The 16,356-nt window shown below is 43.2% G+C and overlaps 1 protein-coding gene across 1 annotated transcript in view; it reads right to left on the bottom strand.

Annotated features, from left to right (window-relative positions):
* The window catches only part of GNA12 (G protein subunit alpha 12), a 37,932-nt gene extending 22,160 nt beyond the window's left edge, over positions 1–15,772 (bottom strand). The window contains exons 1-2 of the mRNA XM_082490691.1: positions 15,372–15,772; positions 2,391–2,606 (exon numbers count right to left, since the gene is read on the bottom strand). Of these exons, the coding sequence (XP_082346817.1) occupies positions 2,391–2,606; positions 15,372–15,692 (537 nt within the window). The 5' untranslated portion in view covers positions 15,693–15,772. The remainder of the gene's footprint in view (positions 1–2,390; positions 2,607–15,371) is intronic.
* Positions 15,773–16,356: the final 584 nt, after the last annotated feature.

Genomic DNA, 16,356 nt, shown 5'->3' with positions numbered 1-16,356 from the left:
GTTTATAAACATCATATGCAAGTATAAATAAGGCATCTCCTTAAACCACCTGCTTTCTTTAAAAAGTTATGCAGTTTTTAATTTATTTATTTTTAAGAAATTTTACTGCTGCTAATCCCCATGTACTCGAGGAATCAGACTTCTGCTGCACCTAGAAGCGAGGCATAGAAATTTGTTCAAGTTACTAAGGTCTTAATTTGTTTAGCAACCAATTCAAAAGTAGCACTGGTATCCTTGCGAACAATCTATCACATTTTAAAAACTCTTCTGCAGTAAGTGCTTTTTATTTACGACTGAGGTACTTTATAAACTCCTGGTGATGCAGCATGCACAGTAAAATAATAGCAGCCACGACATTCAAGTTCTTAGTGCCACAGATGCCCGCAGCAGGGCTGAGTTACGCAGTATTTCTGCAGTACACCGTATTGTTGCACTACTGACAAGTTATCCCGTCTGGTGCCTCCAGCGGTTTCAGTTGCCCCAGTAGGATTAAACAGGTTATATGAACGCCATACAAAAAGACGCACGGTAGAACTATAGCATGATGTCGAAGATGACAGCATATTAACTGATCACTTGCATGCCTGTATGCTTGGCTTTTGTGGGGCTTTTTTATTTTTTGGTATTTCCTGTTTAATCCTCAAAGCCAGAGAATGCAGAGGTAGGCCTACTAGTCTCGGAATGCTATTTATTCAACAAACCGGACTTCTTTTTTCCCCTGTTTGATGCGATTTTATTGCTAACCAGTACAGGAATGAACCTCCCACATGATCCCAGTCCGAATTTCCCCTTAAAAGCAAACCCCATGCTTGATCATAGCATTTCCCAGAAAAAAAAAAAAAAATTCTTAACAGGCTGCCGATGCAATTATTGCTTATTATACTGGATTCTCTTAGTAGTTGTCTCATGTTAAATTCAAGTTCCCTATGGCATGAACCATCGTTTTATTCCATGTTTGAACAGTGCTTAGAACAGCTGAGTCTTAGTCTGTCTGCAGACACCAGGAATTATGCATCAACTAATCCAGCGCCTCTCCCCCCTGCACATCCTCCCCCCATCCCCAACACTGCAACATGGAAATCATTACGTTTTTAGCCTAAGGAAGTGAGGTTTATACAATCATCCCGAGGCAATTCTACCTAGTCATTTTATTTACTCTTTAGCCATTTACCAGTCTCAAGATACTTCAGAGACAGATTTCAAAGATGCAACAAGACTCAAATAGGCATCTTACTAGCAGAGACAGATGAGCACCTAAGGGCTGCAACATTAGTTTAATTACAGTATTAGACACTCAAGAACCCGCGCAGAGGAGCAGCATGAGGAAACAAACTACAAGAATTTCACTGCCGAATTTCTCTGGTTTTCGCTGTTCCTTTGTCAGAGTCTAAGGGAGACTATACAAAGCCATGTTTCTAACCTCTACTTAAGACCTCTAGTTAAACTTTGATAATATATTCAGGCATGAAGAACTTCACCTTTAACTGCCTGCGCTCCTCCCCCCCCCCTTTTTTTTTTTTTTTTTTAAGAAAAGCTGAATGAAGTTTAGGGACAGAACACCCAAAACAGAATTTTACTTGCAGATTAAAGCATAATTAATATGTTAAAACCATAAAGATAAATTTATTAGAAGAATTAGGATATCACCCCATATCATATTCCAAGAACTAGCAACCGCGGTACTAGGCTGCATGGATCAGTACCTTGTTTCACTGAACAGAGAGAGGAAAAAAAGTATCTGTCTTGTACACAGGAAATAAAAGTAGTGGATTATGAACAGCTGTCAGAAACATACTCCATACCAGAAGTGCAGCTATTTCGGCACAATAGCATGAAAACCTTATAACAAGAAAGCAAGGAAGATAGCACATTTTTAAGCTCACTGTCATCTTTCAGTTGCTTATCCAAGTTTCCCTTGCAGACGCCAGGATGAAAAGAAACAGTCAAATAGCAGCAGCCGGAATGGGTGTTGCATTCACTTCAAAAGATCTGCATGCAGGAATAGTTTGCCAGTATCAATATAGTGCAAGCTGGCAGGACTGGAAAGTTACAAATTAAGTGTGCCTTCATCAGTGACCTACTATGAACAGACCTACTGAGCTGCTAAAATATTTTTAGTTCAGCCAATTCCTGCCTTTTTTGGTTCCTCTTGCTCTTCCAGTTTATCCAGTCATGTGCACTTTTCCACTCCCTCTTACTGCCATGTAGTTTTTCAAGTTTGGCTCCAATTACCACTTGTTTCTGCTGCTGAAGAGCTCAGATTTACAGCATTACTACAAATGGCTCATGTAGTGGCTAAATCTCACACGTAGCAAGCAATCTTTCAACTGAAGAGATATTTATACAGCAGGGAACTTTTCTCCTCCCCCCATGCAGATGGATGTACTCACCAGCTGATACTCGCTCCGACGGCTGAAGGCTTCCTTGATGCCGGAATCCCTCCACAGCGCGCCCAGCGCAGGTACGTACAGCTGGAAGGTGGCAGGCTCTATGGGCATTCCAGCTTTGTTTTCAAAAGCCATCAAAAACATTCCATGCTTCTCATTCTCCGTGTACTGCCAAGGGATCCCCAGTTTGTCCCGTGCATCAACCAGAACCCTGCAGCCCTAAAGAACGATTCAGATAAGAAAGTCAGTGATAAAAAGATTAAAGTGTAAAGGAATCAGGATTTGGAGGTACTTGAAGACTTTTTTTTTTTTTTGACACTATTCTGGTGAGACTGAACTCAGGAGAGAATCATCAACATCGTTTATTGCAACATCTCCAATAGAAATAAGACAGAAAGAGCTTGCTCGTGTAAGCAACTTAGCCCAAATATATTTCTCCAGCTGCAAAAAAAAAATAAAAATACTAGCAGCAACAGCTAGTTGCAACAAGCAATACGGCCAACAGATAATAAAAGTAAACATCAAATGCATAAGAAAATAATATGGGAACGTATGTATTATCCTCATAGCTGTAGTTTTAAAAGTAACACCATGCCTGAAACCGTATTCTTCCACCTTTTTCTTTGCATTTGGGTTTTAGATACCAAAAAGGATATACTAGCTTTCTCAAGCATTAAGAGATCAGAAGAGCATTATTGTTGAACAAACACAGTGTATGTTCTGGTGAAGCAAAGTATATTGAGCATCAAAAATTGAGGAAACTTAGTAACTTCCAGTGCTGTATGCATCCACCAACTAGCTAAACACTTAGGTAAAAAGATAGCAATACCAAACTAGCAAGATCCAAAAAGCTTGTTGCTGTATAGTATGATTTTGGCACGATCTACTTGGCTGCTACACAATACAGCTATCCAACTTTACAGACTCCTTGAAAACTTGCTGTAAATGAGCATCTTCCGTTAAGACACTTACATCCAAAAGGTTACCTCCAACAGAAAAGCCCATTGGCAAGAGGACCGAAGACATCACATTCATTTCAAGCTACAAGGCTCAATACAGCGGGTGCAGTTTTCCATCAGCATCAGCTCACTTTTTGAATTTGCCACACATTCGCTAAGGAGACATGACAGGTAAGTGTGGGCACTCCAATTCCGGAATAAAAACCTGGAGGCAAATCTAGTTCTTAAATTTAACTCAGGATTACTGAGACTGCTTAATTTCACATTTTTCAGTTTTTACGGAAACATAATTTCATATTCATGGCAACAAGCCAAACACACAAGGTTAAATAATTTCAAAACTTTCAGTCTTGAGTCGAACCGCAGCTATACTAAATAGCTTCAGATGGCCAACAGTTATTTCTCAGTAGGAAGCACCATTTTAATCACAGATAGATCTGTTAATGGTGGCTTAACATCTCAAGTGCCATCTAATTCACAAGTAAAATCCATGGGTTACATTAAACTACTTTTCTCATTGTGTTGATCTTCTGGGTTTACAGTTCATGACAATAAATAAGTGAAAAAACAAAATTGAAGTTCTAATTCCACAGCTATTCACATGAACCTCCACGTTATTGTACTGGGTTTTTCTGGCATACTTTAAAGCTATCGAGACTGCACATATGTTTTCTTAACACTTGAACCTTTCACCTCTCCAGTCCTTCACCAGCACCACACAACAAGAACAGTAACTTTCCCAATGGAAATTAAGATTGAAGAGGGAAGTGAGAAGCAACTTCGTATGAGTGTCACAGAATAGGACCTCAAAGCGAAGCATCACAGTTGTCACTATGCAACAGTGTTCCTGAAGTGCAGTTTCCCCAAAATGTAAATATTTATTATTCTCCAGTGATTGTTACTTTCCTTTTATAAAGTAGAGAATATATCCCCACAATACCATGAAAAGACTAAAATTGAATGTATTTATAAACTGCTGCTTTAAATTCCAGACATAACTATGTAGTAAGTGTCATACAGACCAAAAGCCAACTCTCATTCCTAGTTACAGAGTTTATCCCTTTATTGACAGAAGCCTTTAGATCTGCTTTATTTGAACGGTGTTAACAAACGTAAGCACGAGGGAAAACAAAACACCCACCACTTAGAAGGTTCTCTCTCTGAATCGCAGATGCCTGCGCTACGCCTCACGCCCTTACACCCTTGCAAACCCATCGCTCGCACGGAACATCATCCCGGCCGCGATTCAAAGTCAGCGTCGGCTCCCCCTGCCCACAGTTGAGAAATTCAGGATTAATTTTTTCCAAAGCACAGCGGTAACCGAGACTGGTGGGACACCGCTATTATATCTAGGTATTTAATGCCAGGTTTGTTTCTGTTGAGCGAGGAGTGTTTACGAAGAGAAACAGTTAATCCCCGCTCTGTGTCGTGGCCATCTCCATCCTGCGGAGCTCCCGGCCCACACACGCCAGCTCTGACCTTTCACCTGCTTCGGCTCCAGCTCTCCGCAACCATCTCCCCCAGCGCTCAGCTCAGCTCCGGCTTTTCTATCTTACAGCTGGCGGACTGATTTAACCCTTACCCATCTCACAGCTGCCGCAGTCCCTTCACAGCCTCTCTCAAAGGAAAGACGGGAAGATCACACAATTCCTGTTGGGATAAAGCGGCACCGGGACCTCAGTCTCGGGGCATTTCCCCGCACTGTCGCTCTGCCTTCTCCTGCTCCCACTGGAGACACGGGGGATCTCGAGAGACCGTTGTTAAGCAAAGTTTCATCATTTGTTTGGAGAAAACCGCAGAACAGAGTGCCAATCAAGGGCACAGAGACTGCCCCAGTCCCAGAATAGCCACTTATCTGCTGGCTGCTGCTCCTTGGAAAGGCAGGTCTGAACCTCCCTGGGGCAAGAGAGGGCACCAAACTCAGACCTCACAGACCCTATGCATTAAGTCCCATAAGTGCCCACGGGGAGTGTGTAGCGTCAGCACCTTCCTCTGACTGTGAGAGAGAGAGAACTGGTTACTACCAAACCACATATAGAGCCTCATACGGGACAAAGCGGCAGATTCAGGTGTAGAGACATCAGCACTGGCAGATAGAAATACAGAGACACACAGAAGGTCAATTTTAAACACCGAATGAAGAACATCAAAGGAAATGGGTTAGTAGGAATGCTGTCCTACGCATATCCACAGGAACAGCACCTCTCAAAAGCAGAATTTGTGGAACACATCAGCTTTGAGACATACACCTAAAATGCATCAGGAGTAAAAGCTTTACTTAACGAGCCAAATAGCCAACGTTTCTCCCCCCCAACTCTTAGCAGCTAAAAGTATTTGTGACTCAGCAAGATCCCCAGTAAAGTGAATCTAAACTTAACATTTCTCCATCTCCGCAACACAGTTCTATAAATGCTACAAGCAGATGTCAGAAAGATGAGGAGAAACAGAGAAATTGCCAAATTTAGATCCCATGTATTGCTATTCTCACATTTCAGAGTTACTGGTAATGCTATTTTTTGCAGCCAAAATGAGCATTTGATAATCCTTGCCCCACTAGTCTGCAGTACAAGTTCCATAAGAAAGGTTTCTTCTTTCTGGAAACATATTCAAAACATTTTCCATACCTCTTTCCTCCAAAAAGACCACCATGGGCGATAGCCAGAGAGTCACTTTTATCTGTAGCTAAAACTGCTTAAAAGTTTATACCTACTGTTGATGCCCAGAGGTAAAGTTTTCATCTAGAAGATTAAATTTAATTAAAATTCCTAGAATTGCCATTTATTACAGAATGAACAGAATAGTTTAATATATTTAATAATGAAGTATATTTATCAAAACTGAATTTGGAGTCAGGCACCATTGACATAAATAAGAAAAACACCCCACTATACAAGTCTTATTCCATGTACAACACTCCCTCCCGAGCTCTAACGAGGCAGGTAAGACCAGGCTATTCGCATTGCAGTGCTCAGTTCACAGTAAACCTTCACCACCACTGCTATGACAGTTTTTCTGATTTTCTACTACTATAGAAAATGTCAACTCACTCATTCACAAGATTGAATACTGTCAATTACCATTCTGTCTTCAAATTTGGAATACGGAAAAAAAATGGCAACAGCTTTTGATATGAAAAAACTTCTGATCTAAAGCTTTTGTGCTGCAATCAAAGTAGGACCCAGGATAAGCACAGGAAAGAATGAAAATTCACACATAAGGATAGTGTCAGACATTAGAAAATGGCAAAACAGAGGCATACTGGAAGCACCAGTTAGGGAGGAAAAACAGGAGTTTCTCTGTTCCATTCCTTTCCTAATAATTTTAACATACTCAAGCCACTATATAAATCCCTGGCACACACAAAATGTGAATGGAGATAGGGTAGAACCAGAAAAGGTGTAACAAGAGTGTGACGTGATCTAACTCACAAAGTATTGTATCTTACACAGAAGAAAACACTAAAGAGATCTAGAAATCCACAGATTAGAAAAAAAGATAACTAAGGCATGGTTTATCAAAAATTCACAGAAATTACAAACCACTTGGAGAAGGGGAGTAGAAAAAGACTGTTATTTCCCCGCCCTTTGCTACACGAGTGGCACAGCAACAGTTATCAAACAGAAGGTTGAACTAAAAGAAGGGTTTTTCCTATACACACACCCCCCCACCCCATGAGAGAAACTCATTGACATAGGATGTTGGCCCAAAGTATAAATGGACTCAAAAAGCAATCGAGACAAATCGATGGAAGAAAGGTCCAAAAAGGACTATTTGACTACATTCCAGATGCAACTCCTGGTTCAAGAAGTTTCCGAAACGAAAGGCTGCCAACAACTGGAAGAGTGTCCCAAAGTATGCCGTTGCCTTGTTCTTGTACCCGTTTCTGGTTGGTTTTTTTTTTTCATGTCGGAGACAAAGCGCTCGACCCTGGGCCTGACAGAGCACAGCTGTTCAGCACTAAGTAGAATGTTTGCTACTCAGCAGCAGGATGAAGGTTTTATGAGCATTTGCACAAATGCTCGTTACTAGGACTGGCTCAAATATATTTTGCCTCCTTTACTTTTGAAAGCGCTCTAGCTTTGAAAAATATCCAGGTTGTCTTGCATTTTTAAGTAATAATTACTTAAATGATTTTGTGGGAATTACTAGAAAGGTTATCACCAGCCAATGCCATTTGAAGCCAGTGAAGCTTGCCAATACATGAAAAGAGGTGTTGCAGTATTTGAGGAGCAGCTTGACTTAAGAACATCTTACATCAGTAGTTACTCTACTACATATAATACACCATTCCCATTTTAAATTATTCACATACTCCAGTATTTGAAGGATTCATTACCCTAAAACCGACTCATAAGCTGAGAGAACACACCACAGTTAAGCACCAAACACACAATGGAAATAATAGGGTTGGGGGGCACTTGCTCATAAGCAAGGGCAGATTCTTCCATGCGTAAACCAACAGTCAAGTGATCAAAAGATTTGATTATTCTAGTGAAGTGTCTAGAGAGAACTTGCAAAGCTACTTAGAGTTTGTATACAAATTGAAAAGTCTCCTACAGTGCATTTTCTCAAAATAATTTTAAGGAACTGCTACCGGGTATGAGAACACAGACAACAGAGTCACTGTTACACATGAAATACTGCAGCAACTACTTTTTAAGCTTTTACTATTAATAAATTGCTCAACCTCATACCAAAGCCCTAGATATCCAGTACCTATATCACTTACTGAAATTGTTGTGAGTGCTGATCACCACTGAAGACTTGATCAGGGGACTCCAAGTGACAGCCAATAGGCAATACTGTCTTCTACGGCTGTAAACCAACACAAACATTGCAGGCAACAGGGAGATTCAAATGTGTTTCCTACTGTGCGTTTTTCCTCATTGTTGTTGACAAGGAACTGGCAAAGTCTGGGGATCACAATTCACAGAGACCAATATAAATCTGAGCTAATGCCAAAAGGAGTGCTCCCACCCCGGCAAGATATTTCTGATACACCCTTTATGCCACTGGAACAGCACAAAGCGATGCAGCTACATGAACACAGGTCCAGCTGGACTGGCAAGTTTAACTGTACCAAAAAACTGAAACAGCTCTATGATCGCTGGTGCCAATACAAGACCGAGAAAGCTGAATCACACAGCCTTAGATGGGACTGGACCTTTCAGCAGCAACACTTACTGGCAAGTAAAGAAAGATGATAAAATGTAACCTACGTGTATTTTTAGAAAACATCTCTTAGCCTTCTAAAAAAGACAGTTTTGAATACAATTTGTAAAAATAAAGCTGTCAGAGTTTGCAAATATAGTAGTGTGCGCTGTTTTTAAATTGCCATCTGGAACACTGGGAAGAAGGTGATCTACTACTAACAAAGTAATAGCAAGACAATCGGATTTTTACAGCACGCTATCGTAAAAGCATTAATGGTGGTTTTATTTGATCTATGTCCTTGGACTGCTATAGCCAAGCAGCAGCCAAGAACCCAGTATCACTAAGGGTAAGGTTTGCTATTACAGAGCAGCCAGTCTAACCACCAGGTTCCACCAAAGGGGGCATCTTCCCTTGGAGTGCAGTTCCACCCTCTCCTGCCCGATAGATTTGTCACTCGCCTGAGCCCACGAGCCAATCCAGTGAGCAAACACCACCAAAACCACAGTCATTTTATACAAAAAGTGGTTTCCACTGCCTTTATTAGTTTGATGTAAGGCGAGACAGACACAAGGGCAGGGGTGGGAGGAGCACCAGTTAGCCCAGTTAGGCAACAAAAAGGCTCAACAGCTATGCACGTATTTTCACCATTCACATATTCCAGTGCCACCCAGGTGAGAGGAAGGTAAACAGTAAAGATGACCTACCTTCCAGCCAAATATACAAATAAAAAATGGGAACAAAGGGGAAGTGTCATTTACTTAGTCCACAAGAACACAAACATTAAGAAACATTTGGATTAGCCACTGAATCTCTGAATTGGGAGCAGCAGTGATGTCTGCTTGTCTGGAAACTCTGAAAAGAGTCCTTGTCTTTGACTGAATCCAGCAAAATGCAGAAGAAAAATACTCACTGCAAACTTTACTTGCAACTAGGCACAAAGTAGAGAGATGACAGCCTCAGAGGTGGCAACTGGTTCAGGACCTTAAAAATGAGTTAATGCTTTCAAAATTACATTAACATGTTTCTCCTTTTCCTGAGACCATCACACTAATATCTGGTTCATAATGAGTTTGTGCTTTCATTGGAGCGGAAGTAGCATCTGCAGTTACAAGAGTATACCCATCAGGTTTGGCAAAAACCTGTCATGCTGCCCTCAAATACACTGCCACAGTACCCAACAGATGTGCGCCGACAGAAGGAAAGGGTCTCCAACACCAGGACAAGGCCAGTTCCTCACCCCCACGAGGGAAAACACCACCCATGCAATGAAGGAAACTAATTGGGGAACTCTACAGCTTCTGATTCTTTCTAGCTTTTTCTCTTGTCGTAATTTGTATTGAACTCACTTTTTTCAAACAATGTGTACTAGCTTGCCTTTGCTCCAAAGTCTTCTTGTAAACACTGTTAGTAGCACAGTTTGCTAATATCTTTGCCAATGCTGTTTCCAAGTTAATTATAAAATTATATGTACACTCGACCAATAGAATATAATGTAAGCTCCCAAATTTGGTCACTCAAGTGACTAAACTTTTGTCTGGAAAACATCAAAGTATGTGTCTACAGTCTCCAGGGACTAACTCATGTTCTGCAATACTAATGACTACATCACAAGAGCATTGAGAGCTGTATTTTGGAACAACAACGAATATTTATCACTTACTATTGACCATTACTTGTCTTGCGCTATCCACCATGATGACGACAGATTGCTCTCTCCTCACCCAACCACGAGACACTGCACATGCAGAGAGACCACCAGAGTTGATGAAATTTATATTTAAGACAGAAAATACATCAACTGGAAGCTGGTAAGAGTTTTATTGATTAAATGAATCTGAAACAGGAAGACCAACAAGACTCAATGTTGTTTTTTGTTTGTTTTTTTTGTTTTTTTTTTTTTTTCTTTTCTACATAATTTTGTGAATATTAGTTTTCATATTAAAATAACCACTAAACAGTAAAAGCACAAAGCAAAGATAATCAGATTCAAATACTAGTTCTATCACAGAACTTTAGCACCTGTGTATTAAACGTAACAGAAAAGTTCCTAATTAGCCACAGTTCCTACAGAGTATTCTCCTTGTCATTCCGTTCAAAAGAGGCTGTGCCAGCAGGAATGAGATTGACACTGTCCCACGACAAACCACTCAAGTACAGCTAGATCCCAACTCTGAAGTAACAGATTGTGTGTCACAATCATCACCTCCTAACAAGTTACCGAATTCATTTGCACGTAAACCCAAGGAAACATGGAGTCAAGTCAACAGTTGACATAATGGAAAGCTGTATTCCCCCTGCATTTGTAGCATATTAGAAGAAATATGTTTGTGTAATAAACGACTAGGTAATTTGGTCACCTAAAGTGTAGCTCCCAACCAAACTGAGGAATATTCTTTTCCTATTTCCCAGAGTTTATACCTGTACCTGACTGAAAGCCGCAAGTTGCAAGCAAGTGTTCTCGTTTTGTTTTTCAATGAGGCAAAGCACAACTGCTTTCTAGTGAGAGACCCTAAACACAACATCAGCCCAGTCAAGGTATACAGCGCTCCCGCAACAACAAAGTGGCAGCACTCCGGGCTTAGTATTGGTTGCAGAAGTCCAAAGTTGTTCTTCAGTAGCCTGTGCTGAAGTCCATTTCATTTTGCCCACTTCACTGTCACTCATATTCAAGCCATTGAGGAGAAATGCTCTCGGGTATGCCCACATGTATTGCAACTGCACTCAAAAGTCCCAAAGACTTATCCTTAGGGAATTTTCATGTTCAAAATCTTTGGTTGTTTTCCCCCTCCCCTACTCAGAGCCCACAAATGAAGTTACACATTGCTTCCCTTCCTTCATAATTCCAGGCTTTTCAATGGCTTTGTCAATCACCACAATTGAGGCCACAGACAACAAGAAAACACTCATGGATGTATAAATCTTTGAGCTGGTCTTCACACTTCCAAAATGGAAACTAACATTACCAAAAAACTCAACAGATTACACTTCAGGCTTTTAAAAGCTAAATATTTTTCTCTCTTCTGATTGAAATCTCCCAAACAAGCTGGTGCGAGTCCCGCTCTGGTGCTTGTAGATTACTTTATTTTCCTATGGAGCTAATTTTTTTTTTTTCCAAGCAGCATATTTTCATACTTGAAACAACAACAAAAAAAAACCCAAAACATTTAGACAAGGAACGGTTAATGAATCATGGCTCTTATGTTATCAAAGGAATCAAGTAGAGTAGCAAGGCCAACCCATCTGTTTTGGAAGGTATCCTTCAGCTACAATTGGAAGGCATCAAAACATTCATGTAACACCACCAGCCATTTCTTAGATTTGAAACTTCAGGTACACAAAAGTTTTCCAAGTTCCTCCATATATCCAAACGTCGCCTTAAAAGTCATGCTGCAGGAGCTAGCCCTGTCCTGTCCACTTTCCTTTTCCAGGTGGGTGTGCTGAAGTCATGAAGCCTGTGTACTCAGACCAGAACATTAACACTACTGCTTTTCACTTCAGTCATCAAAAAGTTCCAAAAAGTTACTTTGAAACTTAGCCTCGATTAACAAGCAAAACCCTAGTTAACCGATGACTATTTACCTTAAACCAAAGCAAAACTAATGTATTTGAAGACCGTCCCACAAATGCCAGAAAAAGCTAGCAAGGCCCTGAACCATCACCCGTACTAAATGGAAAAGTAAATTCTGTATCATAGATTTATTTCGTTTCAGCATTTTGTTTGTAACTAGGGTTTCCCGAAGTGGGGGATGAGAAACAGAACAGGGTAAGGAAAGAACTCAGCATTAAGAAGATATCAGAAAAGCAAGAAGCTGAAAACTCAAAATAAAGCGGAAGCTGACACTAACATCAATTCATACTTAGCACCGTTATTTTCAAAGACGTTTCAGGTTCTGTTCTCTGAATCAGTTCATTCTCTGTAAGCTGCACAGACCGCCTAAATACTACTGCAATAAGCACTTTGGAATTATCAAGCGCTATTGAGAGAGTAGTAATCCTCCTCCTTCAGAGAGAAGTTTAGTCATGGTTGGAAAATGAAAATTGACCATTTAATCCCAGAGATTTGCACTGCATTTCTAACTCAGATCTCAGTGTTGTAGAAGCTTAACGGAACCATTGTTTGACCATGCTGAGAACTGTGTGGAAAAGGGGGCTAAGGTTGCTGCAGCTGTACTTCACGACGTCAAACAGATTTATATGCTATTCGAGAGGATCATTTTCATTTCACATTGTCCACGTATTGTATTATAAAAAATTCATCTTATATCCTTTCTTGTAGGTTAAATACATAGTGATCTCCGCTCCACTTAGTCTTAATGGATGACCACTCTAGTCTGAACTTCCTGAAAAAAGTGAAAAGAACCTGTAGTCTAAACACTTTTTTATAGAAAGAATGACAATCAGGTTCCCTTGACAATTTACATTGTCAAAGAAGCAAAATAAGTTTACTTGAAACATTTTACAGGTTTCTACAGAACACTTTAATACAAGAAAGTATTACACAACTACCCTAAAATAAATGCACTGACAACATCAGTCTGTTTTGAAAGCACTGTAATTCTGTCTTGGTATTTGACGTCTTCCTGATGATTATGGCAGAATATCAAGGTGTTATCAGGTTTCTTTCAGATGAGCAAAAGCAAACAGAACATCTACTGCCTTCTCCCCACACTCCAGTCTCAGACCTCCTTCCCACCAGCAAAATCATTTAGTTCTCTTCATTTGCTCTCCCTCCTCCTGCATACTCTTTCCATAGTGACCATTCCCAAGCCATCCCCCAAAACCTATGGGTGAAGAGTAAACTGTATTCATATATGCAAGAGCCAGCTCTGTCATCCAGAGAAATATGAAAAGAGTCTGACAGATGCTGTCCACGTATGTAGAAAGGTAGCCTAACTTCACACTCCCAAATCACAAACTGCAAGGCCAAAAAGGTGTTCTGTTGAACCGTACTAACTCACTTTAAAAATACTTCCAAGTTTTAATTTGATGATTAGGAGGCTTAAAAAGGTGTTCTGCTGACAACAGTCCAACAGGTGTTGTTAACTACTGGTCTTGAAATCAGAACACCTGACTGCTACCTTGAGATTTGGGATTCTGCTCCAGGTTCTGCAAATTTGCCCAAAGCCATCCAGCAGACAAGTGTTTCAAGTGCATAACTTGACCTCCCCCGCTACAAGATGGAGACACTTACTTTCCTTTCCAAAGCACACTAGATTCTACTGCTGAAAGCTCTATACCTTCTGCATATATAAAACATTACAATATTTTAGCATAACTAGTATTGCTAGACAAAGAGGAAGGAATCTCAGATTTTTTTCAGTTTTCACAAATCACTTCCTTAAAAGCCTCTGCTACTACTTTAAATCAGCACAGTAACAAATAGATTACTGGCATTACCAAAATAAGCATTAAGACCTCTAAAATAAGGGTCCTTATTTCTAGGTGTATACGTAAAAACTCATAACACTCTCTTTGCTTACATAACTTCAATGAAAGAAAAGCTTCTGAGCTTCAACTTTCCTGCAGTTAACAGGCTCCTGCCATACACACACACGCTCCTGAAAATGGACTAAAGAAGAGGAAAAGAAAATTAGTCAACAATTTTCCTGTTCACTAACAGAAGCAAAAGCCCTTCATGGAATAGCATAATTCTTAAAAACGAGTCATTGTGTGTGCACTTAAGTGCATATTAAGCTTCTACTTCTGAATTTTCAGATTTTTTTTGGAGTAACTCTTGTTATCTTTGACTTGCACAATTCCCTTTCCTTTAATTTTCTGTGAAGTCTCACAGAGCCTCAAAAATCCATGCCCACATAAGAACGGAGATAATCCTACAGAAAAACTCAGGCAGGAAAGCAGCAGTTCTTTTAGAGAGAGATTATGAGGATGAAGAGAGATACATTCTTAAGTGAGATTCTTATGTGTCTTCAGGGATTTTTCTGAAATAGAATCATTTCTACCTGCAAAGGGCATCAAAGCTTGTTTCCCATAAAGAAACAGTATTTGTCAAAGCTGATTTTCCTTAGTTGTCTGTAGACCAAAGGCTCTACCTGTAGGGTCTATCAGTACCCTTTATATTGTCCAGTCAACAGAGAAATACACTACCAGCACTATAGAGCCTAGACACACGTTGAACAAAAACTTTTTTGCAAAGGTACCAAAACAAAGTTATTTCCATTTCAGAGCTATGCTTGCTAGCATCCCACACTACTCAGCTCTCAGGGCCCTGCTCCTAAAGATGTACCAAATAACCGCTTGCAGCCACACCGTCGACATGGGGACCCATTTCTTGTCCCATCTCGAGGTACAGACACTCGGGGAACTCAGCAGAGGCGCAGAAATTCCTCCTCATTTCTTCAAGTGTAGAAGTTTATCCAGTTCTGCCTTAGAGGATGCTCTCATAATGTTTTTTCCAGAGCACAAGCCACACCTATATCCTCTTTCCTCTGCGTTTCCACAAAGCTTTTGCCGATCCCCTTTTGCAGGGAAGTTTCCTTTGAGCCTTTTTTTCATCCAGGCCTTCCTTCTGACGGGTAACGCTGGAGACGGACAGAGCCTGGCCTCCCGCAGCCCTCCGGGCGGTCGCACAAAGGTTCACGCCTTCCGAAGCACCTGCACCACGGAAACCCCCTCTCCCCGAAGAGACGGCGCATCCGAGACCTGCGGCGGAGCGGCCCCGCGGAGGGGGGGGGGGGGGGAGAACCGCCGTCGCCGCCCCAGCCGAGCGCTCATCCTTTTCCGACGGCGATTCTGGGCACGGCCCAAACTCCCCAAAACTACGGGATGTTGTCGGCGGCGGCCTCCAACCCCGACCGCCCCCCACCCTACCCCACCCCCCCCGCCGCTCCCGGGCCCCCCTCCCGCCCCTCACCTTGAGGATGTTCTCGTAGATGGTGGCCCGGAACTCCAGCAGCGCCTTCTGGTCGAACTCGCGGCCGTGGATGATCCGCATCTGCTTGAGGAAGGTGGACTTGCCGCTCTCGCCGGCGCCCAGCAGCAGGATCTTGACCAGGCGGCGCACGGCCCGTCTCTCCCGGGCCAACATAGCGTCGATCTCCCGGCTCCGCCGCCGCGCCTCCCGCTCCGCATCGCGGCTCCGCTCCTTGCCCTCCCGCCGCGGCTGCTCCCCGGCGCGGCCCGTGGCCTCGGCCGGCAGCAGGCAGCGGCTCAGGGTGCGCACCACGCCGGACATGGCGGCTGCGGGACGGCGGGAGCGCTCACAACGCCGCGGAGACCCCAGCCAGCTCCGCCAGCATCGGGCGGAGGCCACCGAGACGCTGGGACCCGGGAGGAGGAGGAGCAGCAGCCGCAGCCGGGGGCTAAGGGCCGGGACCGCCCATTCCCCTTCTCCCGGCTCGGCCGGGCGACGCTGCGGAGGGAGGGGAGGCGGGTGCGGCCCGGGGAGGGAGGCTGGCCGGCCGGGGGGAGGGGTAGCGGCAGCGGCGGCGGGGCGCGGCCCGCAGGCCCTGCCCGGGGAGGGGGCACCGCCGTCCCGCTCCGCTCCTCTCCTCTCCGAGCAGCCAGGGGGGCGCCGCGAGGGCGGGGGGAAGACGCCCCCGAGCCTCTCGGCCCGGGTTCAGCCGGCGGCCGCCTACGGTGCCGTTGAGGCGCGGAGGGGACGGCGGAGCCCCCGGCCCCCTCAGTCAGGGAGCGCCGCCGCCTGCGGAGGGAGGTGCCCGCCCAGCGCTCCCGCCCCGCTAGCGCTGCGCCTCATTGGGCGGCAGGAGTGTCGATCAACGCCTCCCTCTTTCGATTGGAGGAGCCGACAAGTGGGGCGGGGGTAAGCGGGCGACAGGGCTCTAGGCAAGGCAGGGCGGGCAGCGCCGGGAGGGACAGCGTGTGGGCGGGGACGGAGG

This window comes from Vanellus vanellus, assembly GCF_965231255.1.
Source record: "Vanellus vanellus genome assembly, chromosome: 14".
In the NCBI taxonomy this organism is placed as follows: domain Eukaryota; kingdom Metazoa; phylum Chordata; class Aves; order Charadriiformes; family Charadriidae; genus Vanellus; species Vanellus vanellus.
This window is presented reverse-complemented; position numbering and strand designations above follow the sequence as displayed.